Below are 15,915 nucleotides of genomic sequence, written 5' to 3' on the forward strand. Positions count from 1 at the left end.
ATGAAACAGCACAAGGTATGGTTCAAATATACATGGGAGGTGACAAGGACAAAGAGAACAGCAATTCAGGAACACTACATGCACATTTTCTTCCAGAGACATCAGCTGATAGATAAGATATATCTCAATTACTAATTGAGGCAGATATAAAAACTTCAAAAATGTATCAGTGAACTTCTGTCAGCTGGACACAAAAAATATGGATCTATATTAAGGAAGGCTTAGCACAGCTTTGGGTATGTGTGTCACACATGACTGTAAAATTGCAAGATAAGTGATTAAATGACTGGATACTGTGAGATTTACTGTCCTGAGCACAAATCTAACTAAAGGATATCTGTAAGATATCTGCTAACTACTTGTTAGCACTAATTACTGCACATCTAATAAAGGGGGCCTCAGAACAGTCTAAGCAATAACAGCACACAAGCAGTACAGTCACTAACCACCACAAATGTAAAAGACATTACACAGTAAGGGAGTTATGGGAGGAAGATTCAACCTACCCAAAGTAGGAATCCTAAATTAAAGTCCAAGAGCCAAAAGTGTAAGTTCCAATATGTATAAATACCCTAAGTAGAAGTGGGTAAAGTAAAACATAAGAAAATATGTGCAACAGGCTGCATTTGAAAAAGAGTGCCCCATGCTGAAATCTACATGTTATTGCCTTATTTTGTGTGTCCCCGCAATTATCATCTGAGCAAGGCAGATACCAGCAGCTAACATGGAATTTTCATCCCTTTGTCAGATGCACATCATGTTGCTTCAACTTTGTGTAACTTTACAGAAAAGGAAATTAATTCTTAGCATCAAAGGGACAGTCTCATTTATGCTTGAACAACAGCTTATCTGCTGGAGAACCTAAACTGAAAAAAAGTCCCTCCATGAACTCTCAGCACAAATCAACAGCAAAGTCAAGATCATGATGAGGCCTGAAAGTGGCAGAAGAAATGGCTGGGTGGTGCCATACACTATATTTCAAACATTAGCTATAGAATCTGGCAATATGCTTTGCATATGAAATATTTTCTAGTAAATATGCCTGCTTGCATCAAGTAAGCCCTTTATGATTTCTTCATCCTCTCCTTTAACTGACGTGTAAATGGCAAGTGATAACGAAGCCATTTACCAACTGAATACATTCAAGACCCTCATAATTGTGGAATTACTGAAGTTAAAGCCTCAGAATTTTCTCTCAGAAGAAACAGACATCAATCCAGCTGTGGAGGTTACAAAACAGTTTCAAAACAACCTTATTTTTCATTGCAGACACAGAAATAATTATACTGACTAGTGGAAATGCCAGACAAAATTGTGTATGATGAATCTTTGTCTCTACTAGCAAAGCAAAATCATCTACTAAGTACTTGGGTGGTCAAGCCTGGTGTGCCACTGTAGAATTGTTAAGTTTGCACCCCACTTCAAAATCATAGAGTAGTTCAGTTCCTTCCAGTAATGATTAAGTTACGATGTGCTCCAGTTGCCGTCACCTGAAGAGAGGACAGCTCTTTCCTATTACATGTCAAAGTCCTGGAGTTCACTGTCCAAGCCCCATTTAAGATTCCCAAGAGAGAACTTTGTCTCTATGTTTCTCACTTATATTGAAAACTGAGCAGGTTATGATGATGGAAATCCTGTTTAAAATTGTTTCCTCGGTCCCCTGTCCCCCTAGCAGAAGACAGAGTTCATGAAGTATACAGGTTTCCTGCAAGAGACACCATCCTGTTTATGTGGGCTAGATATAACCGTTGGTTGAAATATTTAATCCAGCAATCCTAAACTTTGTACGACAGCTTAAATATGTGTAATTAACTCAAAAACCTCTGAAGTAAAATTTAACTTCAGTAACACGAGACTAGTCCACTGATACTGCTCTTGTATAATGTGAGCATTCGGTTCCTTTGGCAGGTACCAGCCAGTGAGCAACAGGCCCCAGCTCTTTCATACGAGATGGCTGCCTTCTTCTCCAACCTGGTGAGTATCTGGTCACATCTTCTCAGGCCTCTGACTTACAAGGACAAAGATAACATAATACTAGAGATTCAGGTTCTTTAAAGCTTTTTAATTCCTTTGTTACAGAGATTGTCTTTCCTTTCTGTGTTTAAACATCACAAAGAGCAGTGGGGCTTGGGGCATGAAGATCACGTTGCATCGCCTTTTCTACACAACAAGATAAAGTGAAATGAAATGAAATGAAATGAAATGAAATGAAATGAAATGAAATGAAACTAAATTAAATTAATTTAAGATCTAACAACAGCTCTGGCTGTTCCACCACTGACTATGCTACTTTACTTTGTCTTCTAAATTACTGAAAACAATATTAAGCACTCTGATTACTTCCTAAAATAATTAATATATTAATGGTACAGCAAAAGGCTAAGAAATCATGATATAAACCTTTAAATTAATTCCTTTCTTCACTTCATCAAAAGATAGTTAATATAATCCATCAAGAGATTCCATAATCTTAAAAAGGGAAGAAATTATATGTATCATCATACATTATGGTTTGGTGTACATTGGTTACTCTCGATTGCAGACAAGGAAACTGATTACTTCTTCCCCGCATCCAGGACTGACACTTTTATCCAGCCAACCTGTCAGATGTTGCAGGCCTACAGCGAGAGTTGCACTATTGAGAACATCTTTTCAAGCTCCTTTTCCTTCTTGCAAGCAGAGTGATGGATTATCACCCTTACACCAGCATGTTGTTTGCTATGGCACTGTGGCTGATGGTCGTGCTTTGGCAGCAGATTAGAGAGATTCTGAAAAATGTTTAAACTTAAGAGGATCTGGAGTGGACAAAGAGGAAGGACCAGTCTACAGAGTCTCTGGCCTTGCACAAAACTAGAGTAGTGAGAAGTTGATGGAGCTTTTGATTTTTGCTTTGCAGGTTCAGTTCCGGGGACTACTTCAAATGATCTTAGTGCTGGGAATTGGTGGTAGTTTCCCATATGGATTCCATATTTCTGTCATCAACTATCCTTCTGTGGTAAGTAGCCATCTCCCTGAGGCTGAAAACACAAAAGTGAGAGCCTGAGCCCTCCATTCTCCCATAAATCCCAAACTTACTGAGCATTCAGCTGATATATCTTAGCCTTCTCTTCGGCTAACAGTAACATCACGTGTAGAGAACTTTTTCTCCTTTAAAGAACTGGATAGCATTTCCTGTTTTGAATAAGCTCTTGCCATGTAGTGTACAAGCACCCAAAGGAGGGCACAAAACAAGCTCTTAGCATGCTTGCCAGGAAGCTTCCTGACTGATACAGACTTGAAGATTTTTCAGTGTGATCTTAATAAAATTGTTTTACTAAAAAAGTCTCAAAATAAGTCTAATATTAGAACCACAGGCTTGACCTGAAGTACAACAGCCAAACATGAACAGATCTTACACCCATTATCCAGCCAAATCTCATTTTATTTTCAGCACATCAGGAAGTTTATTAATGAAACCTGGATAGATCGACATGGCTCTCCCCTCCATCCTGAGACAATCATGCTGTTGTGGTCGTTCATTGTGTCTGTTTATGGGATAGGAGGACTCCTGGGAAGCCTCTGCTGTGGCTACCTGACTACAAAATACAGGAAGTAAGTGCTTTTTGTAACAGCTCAGCTATCAGAAAATACAGGGAAATACCAAGGTGGACAAATAAATCTCTTCTTTTTTGGTTGAAGCAGCCCTGTTGAAGACAATTGATTGGGTTTCCTGGCACATCCACTTTTCCAAGCAGTCTTATGTCCTATTTATCTGTCCTCCCCATGGAACTGTGTTCTGTAAAGGCTGCAGTCATCATCACATCACCAGATTAATGCCTCTGGGAGCAGTGGCATAGAATCATATTCTCTTCAAGGTCCCCTATCACTCTCATAAAGACCTCCCAAGCTTTACAAACTCCAATAAAGGAGCTGTGTGTCTTGTGTTGTAACACATTATATGCAGTTACTCAAACACCTGGAAAATATCCTTATGTGACAAAGAAGAGTCAGATTTCCATTTAAATACACTCATTTTGGGATGGTGATATTACATTAAATATTCAGATCTACTCCAATGAAAATATGGAGAGAGGAGAAAAAAATAAATTGCCTGTAACTTCACTGTAAAGATATAATCAGCACCAAAACTAATGTCCAAGAGACTTCTCTGTCCTTGGCAATCCATCTGATGCCTTAAGAGGCCTCCCAGACACAGTGACTGGACAGGAGTAAAAGAATAAAATAGGTAGTTATTTGAAAGGCCTTCAAAGGTACACCCTGGGAGCCACAGGCTATTGCCAAAAATGGACCCCAAGGTGGATGACAGGTCACGAGTTCTTCACACCTTTATAGGTTTGGTTCATTTGCATATCAGGGTTAATTCTCCAATTAAAGCTTCAGTTCAGTGATGTAATTTCTCCTCTGCTGGCCCCCCTTAGAAGCTCTTTGGATTATACTTTTTGGGCCTAGGACAGTCTGGGTGACCTGGGGGAGCAGGGCTGGAGAGGCTTTGTTACGTCTACCTAGCACAAGTGAGCAGAAATGAGCAAGCTACAAGAAACCTCAGAGTTACACTCTAAGCAGTACAGAATCAGGAAAATATAAAAGTTAAAACCTAGGCATCACATCTTACTGAAAGTCAGTTCCAAACTATCTTTCCCACTGGATGAAGGAAGGATTACTCACCAGTCTGGTCTGTTCTTGGTGCCTTGTGTGTAATACCACTAATTTCATTTGCAGAGAAATTGGCAAACATATCTTCTTGGTGTGATCCACTTAAAGATCTGCTCCACAACACACTGATCCAGAGACCCCTCATTTGGGTCTCAACAAACCATCTTAGCCTGCCTGCAATTGTGTTCTTTCCTAACAGGTAAGTGCCCCCAAGAAATTTCTTGTGGGACACTGCCTGATCCCACACACAGAGAGTCTCCCAAGACTGGAAACAAGATCATGCACTTCGCCCATGGGTTATTTAACACATGGAAGCCTAACCACTGAATCACAGCCTAAACGCAGAGTCTCTATGAATCCTTAATGTGTGCAAGAGGGCTCTTGTCTGACAATTGTCACAGCAAAACATCTGAGTGCAAAAGACTTTGAGACACCAGGGTGGTGAGCACACCAGCCCATGATTCCCACAGAATGACTTTTGAAATGAAATATGCCTCTAAAAAACTCTGTCTGCCATCTCAGATCACCCATTTAGCCAAGAGTGGCTCAGACTATTTCTGGGGAACAACCTGACATTTTATGAGGACTTACAGCCATTTAAAAATCTTGGTGACAAACTGGGCCAGTTCTTCAATCTTTTTCCCCACTTGTACTGCAAAAATGCTGACAAAGGGTTCCAACTCTTTAAATTCTAACACAAAAAATTAATTAATTCAAATCTAAATGATCCTAAAATTCTAAAGAACCATTTTATCCAAAGTTGAAATTATTTCAGCCATTCCTCAAAACAGTAGGAGTGGCTGTACCATGCTTCCTGTCACAGCAAGAGTAGTCAAAAGAGTACAAGAGTTTCTCAATTCACACTAAATTTTCAAGGTCTTTTTTTTTTTTTTTTCAGGAAAAAGTGCCAGATGTTCACCAACCTGATCATGTTGGTAGCTGCACTTTTCATGGCCCTCAGTAAAACCGCCAGATCTTTTGAGATGATTCTAGTCGGGCGCTTTCTCTATGGCATTGGTTCAGGTATGTCCTCATGCCCCTATGGCCTGCAAGGCCTGCAGCCCCCTGACTTCCCATCCCAGGGTTGTCTCTACAGCCATCCTTGAAGAATTATTTTTAAAGCAAATATACCAGGCACTCAATGAAAGTGAAAGATATCATCTCTTTTGCAAGAAATTGTAATTTAAATACCAGAGTGAATGGAAACAATATGAGACAATGGTCAAAAAGTTAAGCTTTTCTAAATATTTTAACTGTCATTTATCCTCTTCTATGTTCAAGGTTTTTCTCTCAATATACATCCTCAGTATGTAGGAGAGATTTCACCCAAGAAGTTGCGTGGGTTTACCAACTCCACTGTTGCTGTTTTTCTGACCCTGGGAAAACTCACAGGACAGGTTGTTGGACTACGGTAAATTCTCCAATCTTTCTATCAGGTTGCACTAAAAGTAGAAATGTTTCTATAACTTTACTCTGTCATCTAGTCAGTGACTGAGAAACACTCTCATCCTCCCCAAAACGTGACTTAGCTTATAGCAGAAGAAAAATATTGATCATATTTAAGGGAAACATTGTTTTAAATATAGAAGGCAGAAAATTATTTTCTCATAATCTGATTTCTTCTTATTTCCACACTCTTTCTACTAGGAGACGTCCCCTTCAAAATTCATTGCACTTACATGAAAAGTCTTAGATGCTTTGGTCTCGTGGCCAAGCAGTGGTCAAATAAATCTCATCATCTCTCTAGACATTCTCCTGGGTTCCAATGATATTCAGAAAGATTTTCAAAATAGCAAATAATTATTTTAAAATAAATTTTCAGAAATAAAAATAGGCAAATTTGTGAAATTTGCCAAATTAAAATTCAGGGTTTAGCTCCAGTGCACCCTTGAATGGAATCTGAGCAATTGTGATCACTCAGAAAAGCTTCCTGAACATTCATTCCATTATTTCAGCATAATTTTGTTTCACATACACTTTCCAGGGAGATTTTAGGAAGCGAAGCTTTGTGGCCATGGTTGTTAGCATCTAGTGGACTTTCAGCATTGGTTCAACTGGTTACCCTCCCATTTTTCCCTGATTCACCATCCTACCTCCTGATACAGAAGGGTAATGAGGAAGCCTGCAGGAAAGGTAGAGTGTCTGCTTTCCTCACTTACTTCACTTCATCTGCTCTGTTACAGCCTCTGCAGAAGACAAGAGGCAGGGCAGAACTGTACTGCACACTGCAGTGCCATTGAGCAGAGGCAGTTTCACATACAACAGTTGAGGTACCTATGACAATATGTATTAACCTGGGCCTCACTTAGCCTCATTTAGTCCATGAAGACAAGAAACACAGATGTGTATCAGCATGTCTAACATTTCCCACCTTGGTGGGCACTGCTTTATTTCTTTAAAGGAAATGATGTGGCAGTGCTCTTTTTTTGTATTATTAAATAAAATGTACTTAAATATTTACTTTGTTTACAGTTAAGTAAACTCCACATTAGAAATCTGTGCTATGCTGACAACCAGAGAGACAAAATCCTTCCAATTGCCCACTGCCCCTGCAGCAACCAGATGGCACAAGCAGCACCAGCACCAGCACCTACACCAATGGACAGGCAGACTAAAGGGTTTAATGCAACCACTCCTGAAGGAGCTATCCTGGTAGAATAATTCACTTCCCTCTTTCTCCCCTACAGCCATCAGGAAGCTCTGGGGGGAAGGAGACCACCAAGCAGAAGTTGATGACATTATGAAGGAGAAGGGTGCAATGGCGAGCACAAAAACCTTGCGTGTCCTTGAAGTAATAAAAGAACAATCTCTGCGCTGGCAACTTTACATTTTGATGACTGTCATGACCACACTGCAGCTCTGTGGAATCAATGCAGTTGAGTGCTCTCTTATCCCCAGAACAAGAGACAATGCTAGGCAGCATTACAAACCCCTCAAAGTCAATGTTATTAACCAGCTTAGAACTGTATCTCAACTGCAACACTTTTTTCACAGGTGCATTTCCTCTTTGCATTTTTCAGATATACTTCTATTCTTTTGAAGTATTCCACACAGCCAAGTTTGAAGAATACCTTATCCCATATGTGTCCCTGGGAGTTGGGTTGTGTGAGTGCTTATCCTCTATACTGTGTGTAAGTCCTTTCAGAGTTGCATTTGAAGGAAAAATTTAATGTGGTCAACAACTCTGCTTTTTCTTTCTTATAACCAGGCTCAGGGAAATTTTGCATAACCTAAGCCACACCTTCCTGCTTCTGCAAAACCACATACAGGATAAAAAGAAGCTTTTTTCCCAAATTATTTGCACGAGTGTGTATCTTTGGACTCACTTTTTTTCCTGCAAAATAATAAATTTTCTGATGTTCTGGGCTAGATGTGTGTATGTATGTGTGCACAATTTGACATACGCCAGCATGCAAGAGAGAGAACTGTCTAATGACAGCCTAGGATTGACTAATAAACACAGCTTAATTAATAATGAATTCCTTTTTGAAGAAATGAATCAAATTCATTAGGAATTAAGAGACTCTCAAATGACATTGATCTACGGCTATTACGTAGACAAGTCTTCCTCAAAGAAGACATGGAGAGAGGAGGAATTAGTTCCTTTGAGAACTGGGATTTACGATCCATGTTTTCTGCTTTTCAGAGCACCCTTATAGACCGGTTTGGGCGGAAGGTGCTGCTATGGGGCGGATACACGCTGATGTGTTCTGTGCTAGCACTGCTTACCATGACCCTGTCACTGCAGGTAAGAGCCAGCAGCTCTCTGGCCACTTCCTCAGCACCAGCCCACCTTTGTGGTCTTAACTTGCAGAGTATGTATAAAAACTTCAGCCAGTGGCAGAAAATACAGAGCTCTGCTATTCTGCCGTGTGTGTAATGGTTTGATATCGCTGGTTTCTCACTTCTAGCATCGATTTTTCTGGATGCATTACTTCAGTGTTATCTTGATCTTTCTGTTCGTTGTCTTCTATGGAATTGGACCATGTGAGTACATCAGGGGTTTTGCTGGGAGGAACTTTTGTATTGTATTGGTTGGCAACACAACTGGCAGAGGAAGAACAGACTAGTGCCTTGCTAAAAGAGTTCTGAAAATTAAAGAGGGAAGGGCAGACACATACAAGTGGGACACAGTAAAAGGATACAGACGCCTCAAATTTTATTGCTGATCACATGATCTAAATAATTTAAAACACAGTATCCTCTTCTCCAAAGGATGTGAGATAGAAATTTCAAAACAATTTCTAAATCACTCAGCTAAAAACAGGATTCTAGGCATTGCCAGGTATGTTATAGTAATCATCTTCGATAATTTAACAAGTTAAGCTTATGCCTACCAACATACTCCAGGTGAAAATGGCCACAGGATCCAAAAGGGAAGATGGTTTTATAAATCACTGCACCAATAACGACTACCAATGCAATATGGAATGGCACAGATCCACTGATACCAGAAAAAGGAGTCCAGTACATACAAGAGGAACCTAAATTAACTGCTGTATTCCATTTCTGGAATCAAGGTCTTTCACCCTCATACCAGAGGCCACCTACCAACAGGCCACCTCTTCTGCCTGTCTGTCATCTCTTCCACTGCCATTGGGAGGAACTTCAGCAGAAGCAAGGAAATGAATAAACCTGGTGTGTGTTTGACTCTGCTTTTTCAGCTGGAGCCACTATATCTGTGATGGTTGAAATCTTCAGCCAGTCATACAGACCATCAGCCTTTCTGATTGTTGGCTGCATCAACTGGATGGGACTGTTCGTACTTGGGATGATTTTTCCAGTAATTGTTGTAAGTGACTCTAACAGGATCCCTCTTTCCAGGCTAATCTATTTCTGAATGCTGACAGGGGGCAAAATAATAGCAATAAACTGTAATGCCATGCAAAGCTTAGAGCTCTGTCCAAATACCAAACCCACTCAGAAATTCCCCAGGCCTGTCAGAGGAGCAGCAGTTGGACTCAGGTAAAACATGACCAGTGGAAACTCCTGGTTTGATACCTGTCCTGGATTGTGTATTGACCACACCTTTGAATTTGAACTTCTAAGACACAGGCTTGCACTAAAGGGCAGGGAAATAGAAATGAGTTTCTTGTTTTCCTTACATTGTCTTGCATTTCTGCTTGCAGGATAACCTTGGACCCTTCTGCTTCCTTATCTTTTTGGGAATCCTTGCTTTATCAGCAATTTTCATCTACCTGTATCTTCCTGAGACCAAGGGAAAGTCAATCATGGAAATAAAAGCAGAATTCAACAAGCTGAACTTTGGGAAAAAAGAAAGCTCTGCCAGTGAAAATAACTTTCCTAAGGAACAGGTGTCTTGCACCAAGCTCTGAATGTTCCGAGAAGAAATTTGTACAGGAAACAATGTTGCAACAGAAGTAAAAAGGAAACATTAAAAACAGACTGCAAGCTCTTCTGTCTCATCTATTTTTTTTTTTTTTAAGATAGATATGAAACTCACTATGCTAGAGTAACACTAAGTACATCATAAGCAGGAAGCTGCTGGCAAACAGCTCAGAGAAGAGTATCAGAAATACAAAAGATGAAGTAAAATAATTTAAGATGACAAACCAAGGTAAAGTAGAATCAAGAAGGCTCAATGACCATCAGTCATGAGGCTGGAAAAACACAAAGGTCTAAAATATTTGGCTGACAGGGACGCAGAGGAAAAGCTAAATACATGGTTTAGGGTGACCCAAGCAGATGCAGACTAAAAACGTAGCACCTCAAATTCAGAAAACAGGTTTCAGCATAACAGAGAGAAAATATTGAAAGCGAAATTTGCTGTGCAACAATCCTGGAGATGTAATGGGAATCTCAGTGGAGAACATCCTAGTAACTCCAGGCAGGGAGAAGGACCTGCCAAACAGAGATATTCTTGCATGCAAAAGAGGTAAAATGGCTGCTATAAAATAAAGCAGACTCTCGACAGCATCTTTGGTGTCTAAGGAACTGATTTCCAACCTGGTGCATTGGCTTCTGGGAATTACATCAGATGTTTTCACAGAAGAAAGAGTTTGTTTTGGAAATGTTTTTCTTGTTATGTAAGCAAGTTGGGAAAAACGACTGATTATTGTACCCAGCAGTAAAAATAGGTTGTGAATTTCATTGGAAATAGTCTAAGTTTTTCCAAGTGACCAATAACAAGGATAGTATGATTTGTAATTAAACACTTTGGATCATACCACCTGCTTTCCTCCAACCACTGAAGAAAAAATGAATCAATACTACAAACTACAGTTTCTCTCCTTAAAGATGGAGGTGTCACTTGGGTTTGTTTTTAATGCTTTGGCTTAGGAAACATACCCTGAAAAGGCTTTTTGTAAACCAGATTTTATTTCTGGTCTTTTTTAGGGTTTTCATTATTTTCAGAATGCATACAGGAAACACAATCCACAAACGTGGGCTGTAAATGAACACTGACACAGTAATTTCATCTCCTGACCTTTTATTTGCTGACCTTTTACAGCAAGGGTGCTACAGTGAAGGAACTGGCTTAAAATCAACATACACCACACAATGAAAGAATGGATTGGGTTGGAAGTGACCTTAAAGATCATCTGGTTCCAACCCCCTGCCATGGGCAGGGATGCCACCCATTAGGTCAGGTTGCTCAGGGCCCAGTCAACCTGACCTTGAACACAATCAGCTTCAGCATGTTCATACAGAAGTTTTCACCATTTAAAAGCATTTGCTTCAATTACACCATTCAATACAAGCATTTAGTGCAAGCTATAGAAAGTTCTCCCTCTTTTCTGCTGCCTGGGGAAAACGGACTCAGTACAAAAGCTCTTAACTCAGAAACTACTGGGCATAAAGATACCCATCACTTTTAACATGGAGAGATCATCAAACCATTTACTTTATCACCATTAGCATTTTCAGCCTGCTTTCCCCACATATCTTGCTGTGAACACCCCCTACCAAATGCCATATGACCCCTCTAAATCACTTCTCTCATGTAAGGCTCTTCTAGGCAGCAGTGAGAACTGATCCCAGCTCTGCCACACACTCCCTCCACTCTGGATAAAAGCTGCTTGTGTCAGAAAGCCAGTGGATTTCCTGTCTCTCTGGAGTTATGACTGTTATGGAACTATTTGCACAACAAAGGAGCAAGTTGAAAACAAGCCTTCTCTGAGCATGCAGCATCCAGTGCTCACCACAGTGGAAAATCAAGACCCTAATTTTTAGGCATCTTTGTCATGACTTAGTCATGGTTCAGGAAAGGTCTGCACAATGTGTCACTGGGGTTTTTGTGTTACGGTCTATTCCACAGAAAGAGTTTCAGACCTCACAACTGAATCATCCATCCAATTTTTAAAAGTAATTATTAGACTTGCATAAAGAGGTGCATTACAACCTACACTCAGTCTCTGAAACACTTGCTTTTTCACTGGTTTCATGGTCAGGCTGTATCCAAAGATGAAGTGTTGTTTTGGATGCTTTGGTTTCCAGAGTGCAAAAGCCAGGTTCCCTCCCAGGACAGTGCCTTGGCTGTCTGTGTTAGCAGTCTGCAGATGGCACATTCAGCCTCACCTCTCCTGAGACACTCCCACCCCTCTCAATGCACCTGCCAAAGGTATCACTGACTATTTAAAGGCTCCTGAGGTGTTTAATAGCACAGTGGGCTGAGCCAGCTTATGGAGAGTTAGGAAGAAGGCTGTGCACAAGGTGAGCTGAAAAAAAACCTGCTTGTGATCCAAAGATGCCTATATTCATTGTTAACACAAATATAAGCAAGGATAAAGTTCCAGAATCTTTTGCAGGGGAGCTCACCCAACAATTATCAAAAGCATTGGGCAAACCAGCACAGGTAAGTCCATTTGCTGAAATGTTTTCCTTCTTTAGTCAGCTGTACCTCTGCAATGAGCTGTTTCTGAGTGATAGCCTTGATAAACTAATATACCTAATGACTCACCAGTATTTGCAGTCTTCTCTCTGGGAGAATATTAAATACTTGTTTGCTGTAACTTAGTTTTACTGAGGTCACAAAACACTGAATTATTCAAACTATCTTTGTGTAGGGTGATATTCCATGTAGTTATCTGTGTAAGTGAAGACACTGGATGCATGTGGTATGTGTCCACAGGTATCTCTGTGAATACCTCTCAAGAATCTGAAAAGCAAACCTCACCCTCAACTGCCTTGCTGAGTCCTGTTGAATAAGTGCCTGTTATCTGCCACCAAATTGCCTGTAGCCTAGTGGTTACAGTTGAAGTAAAAAAAACCTATTTTTTCAGTTTGCTTGGACATCTGGCAAAAATGTCTATGTGGCATCATGCTATTTGTAGTCAAAATACCAGAGTAAAAGCTGTCTGCTGGTTTCACTACCAAACTGGAGGGGTTTTACCTGCCAAAACATACAGCAGTACGCTACTGAGGAAACGTACTGAAATACTGGTATTAAGAGTCTTACAAGGATTTATAGGGCTATTATTTTCTTAATACTGACTGGTCACTAGTCACTATATCAGTTGAAGATTGTTGAATAAGAAAAACAAAAAGAAAACTTCTCTACAGAGCTGTAAACTTCATAACATGAGCTATACCTCAGTTGCTGTAGCAGCAGTAACTTCAGTGATTTGGCCACAGATCTGTAGCAGCTTGGTTAAGCCCCCTTTCTGCACATTCACTACCCCATTTTCAGAAAATGCTTATCTTGCTTTGGGAGTGACGCTTTGAAACTGTAGAAAGAATGAAGTTTTGGTGCCTACAGAAAGGACTCTGAGGGCTTCCCAGCAAACGTTTCTCTATGTACTGGGACACCTGAGCACATGAAATTCTTATGTAAAACTAATGTGTTCTATCCCTCTTTAAAAAAAGCCAACAATTTTATCAGTCTAGCAAACAAGTGCTTGCTGTTGGGGGGGTGGGGGGTGTGTCAGCTCGTGGTTCTTGCATAACAGCTTCTGAATATAAAGCTAGAGGCCAGGGCTGGGATGCAGCTGGAACAGGTTTATGCAGCTGTGTGGAAGGGATATGTAATGGGACTTAGAAATATACAGGGAATAACAAAGAGATTTTTCTGAAGAGGACATACAAGTTCTTCGTGACAAAGGAGGCAATAGGAAAGGGAGAGTCTCTTAGTTATAACACAGAAAGAAGGAAAGGATTAGGGTGGGCTGGAATGCAGAGCTTTCCTCTCACAGGAAACTGTACCATTTGGGAAAAATACTGATTTTCAATCAAATAGGGTTTTTTTCCTACTGGAAGAACTGTTTCAAATATTTTCAAACTGCTCTAAGAAGAAAATAATGCTGATTAATTCTTCAACTTGATTTTTCTTTTAATCATGATAACCTGCTTCCTGGGTAGATGTTAAAGGCATGGATGTACCTACATTTGGCATAAAGTCGAGAGCACATGGTGTCCAGACAGGGGAGAACAGGGCCAAGCAAGTGGGACCTCAGCAGGATCTCCTTGGCTTATCCTGTACTGCTGTGGTCTGATGCACCTTACACGCAAACAAACTGTAAATGATGGCCAAGACTAATTACCCAGACAACTCCTGGTACTCAGGCTAGCTTGTTTTATCCAGAGGGTTGATTGCTGCCGAATTCCAATGATGCGCTGCTAATAAACGTGGGTAAGAGCAGCACAGAAGCCAGATGAATGCCAAAGGAACTGATCCCTAGATTCCCCAGTGTGTGGATCTGACACTGTGTATTAGCAGCAGGGAAAATTGCAGGCTAGTCATTAATATTAACATAGATACTTTCTTCTATTTTTCCTGATATCAAGAACAAAAGTAGGATTAGGCTGCATTTTGTTTAATGACGGGGATGTTGATTTAAACCTCTGTTGTGTCAGTTCACATTTACCTCAGCAGGGAAGACTGCAGCGGGAGCCAGTGAGGTGCAAAATCTCTCTGGAATGCAATGTGGCAGCAATGCGATTGCACATCCCCCTCGCCCCTGACATTCCATACAGGCAGGGAGAGCCTGGTGGCATAGAGGAGGTGTTGCAGATATTATAGGTCGCTGAGCTCCTGGAGCACCTGGACCGGGAAGCCAAAGCACTATGGAGTCTTTGCACTGGCCTTTGACACAGCAGTGAATATCTTGGAGTAGAATGCAAATCTAGACAGTAAGATGTCAACAAATTAAAGACTTGCATATAAAAATAATGCATTTATTTTCACTGCAGTTTAGGTACATAAATACCTTCCTGGATTTTCAAAACTTTTGTTAAAGTGGCAAAGAAAATAACATTCATTTTCTTCTTCCAACAGTATGTAGCAATACAGATTTCTCCTGATCAGGTGATGTCCTTTGGTGGCTCCACAGATCCTTGTGCTATGTGCTTTCTCTACAGCATTGGAAAGATAGGGGAGCATGAGAACAAGGTCTACTCCAAATTGCTTTGTGACCTGCTAAACAACCAGCTGAAAATACCATCTGACAGGTGAGCTCATATAGCAACTTTTCTGACTTGACTTTCCACAGACTGTTAAAACTATTCTTCCCAGGCTGGTCCTTTGGGGCTCTCTATTAATGTGCTGATTGAAGAGGCTAAATGCCAAGTCAACTGAGCAACTCCCCAGCTAAAGAGAAGAGAGAAGCAATTGCATGACCTGCAATGCTGATGTCCAGAAGCTGCAGAATTCCTTGGTTAAAATGATGTAGGTTCAGGCACTGTATATGCCAGAGATATCATGTGCAAAAGACCAGGTACAGACACAATAACTCAATGTTATTATATTGATAACTCGAGTCACATGTACCAACAGTTCCCTACTGCCCGTAGGGTACAAGTGGAAGTGTATTCCAAGAGCTTCCACTTACATAAAAGCCCTTCTAGTCCTTTCCCTGAAAGTATGTCATTCTGCTCCAGAAATGACTGTAAATAAAATACAGTATCCTGACAGCTTCTTAAACCAAGAAGTAGAAAAACACTAGGAACTCCAGAATGCAAGTAGGTGAAGCACTAAAAGGTGCAGGAGGAAGGGAGTGTAAGGCCTGGGAAGTAAAAAGCCCTAGGGGAGAGTCTGCAGCATGGCTGTGTCCTGTTGCAGGAACACCCTGACCAGCCTGCAGCACTCTGCTCTCAGCAGCTGACAGTGCCTGTCTTCCCTTCCAGGATCTACATCAGCTCCTTTGACATCAGTCCTGGCAATGTAGGCTGGAATAACACCACCTTTGCTTGAGGTGCCCTGGGGTGGTAACAGCTTACTCCTGAACACTTGCCGTGGTTTCAGAACGGCAGTTCTAGTCACCTTCTGGTATCTGCCAAATGCAAAAGGCATTGTTACCTTAGTTG

The 15,915-nt window shown here is 40.8% G+C and overlaps 2 protein-coding genes across 2 annotated transcripts; both read left to right on the forward strand.

Annotated features, from left to right (window-relative positions):
- Window positions 1–9,989, forward strand: LOC309579871 (solute carrier family 2, facilitated glucose transporter member 11-like; the record flags this gene model as incomplete). Its single annotated transcript, XM_082293424.1, has 13 exons — window positions 1–15; window positions 1,909–1,974; window positions 2,897–2,995; window positions 3,431–3,591; window positions 5,552–5,676; window positions 5,935–6,064; window positions 6,638–6,786; window positions 7,341–7,528; window positions 7,674–7,784; window positions 8,300–8,401; window positions 8,565–8,640; window positions 9,318–9,445; window positions 9,783–9,989. The coding sequence occupies 13 exons, from the start codon at window positions 1–3 to the stop codon at window positions 9,987–9,989; spliced, it is 1,557 nt and encodes a 518-aa protein (XP_082149550.1).
- A 2,372-nt stretch (window positions 9,990–12,361) lies between these two features.
- LOC309579686 (macrophage migration inhibitory factor-like) lies at window positions 12,362–15,802 on the forward strand (the record flags this gene model as incomplete). The annotated part of the gene is made up of 3 exons (XM_082293124.1): window positions 12,362–12,469; window positions 14,888–15,060; window positions 15,736–15,802. 3 exons carry the CDS (start codon window positions 12,362–12,364, stop codon window positions 15,800–15,802), a joined length of 348 nt encoding a protein of 115 aa, XP_082149250.1.
- Between the last annotated feature and the right edge of the window lie 113 nt (window positions 15,803–15,915).

Source organism: Coloeus monedula, assembly GCF_965178545.1.
Source record: "Coloeus monedula genome assembly, chromosome: 18".
Classification (NCBI taxonomy): Eukaryota; Metazoa; Chordata; class Aves; order Passeriformes; family Corvidae; genus Coloeus; species Coloeus monedula.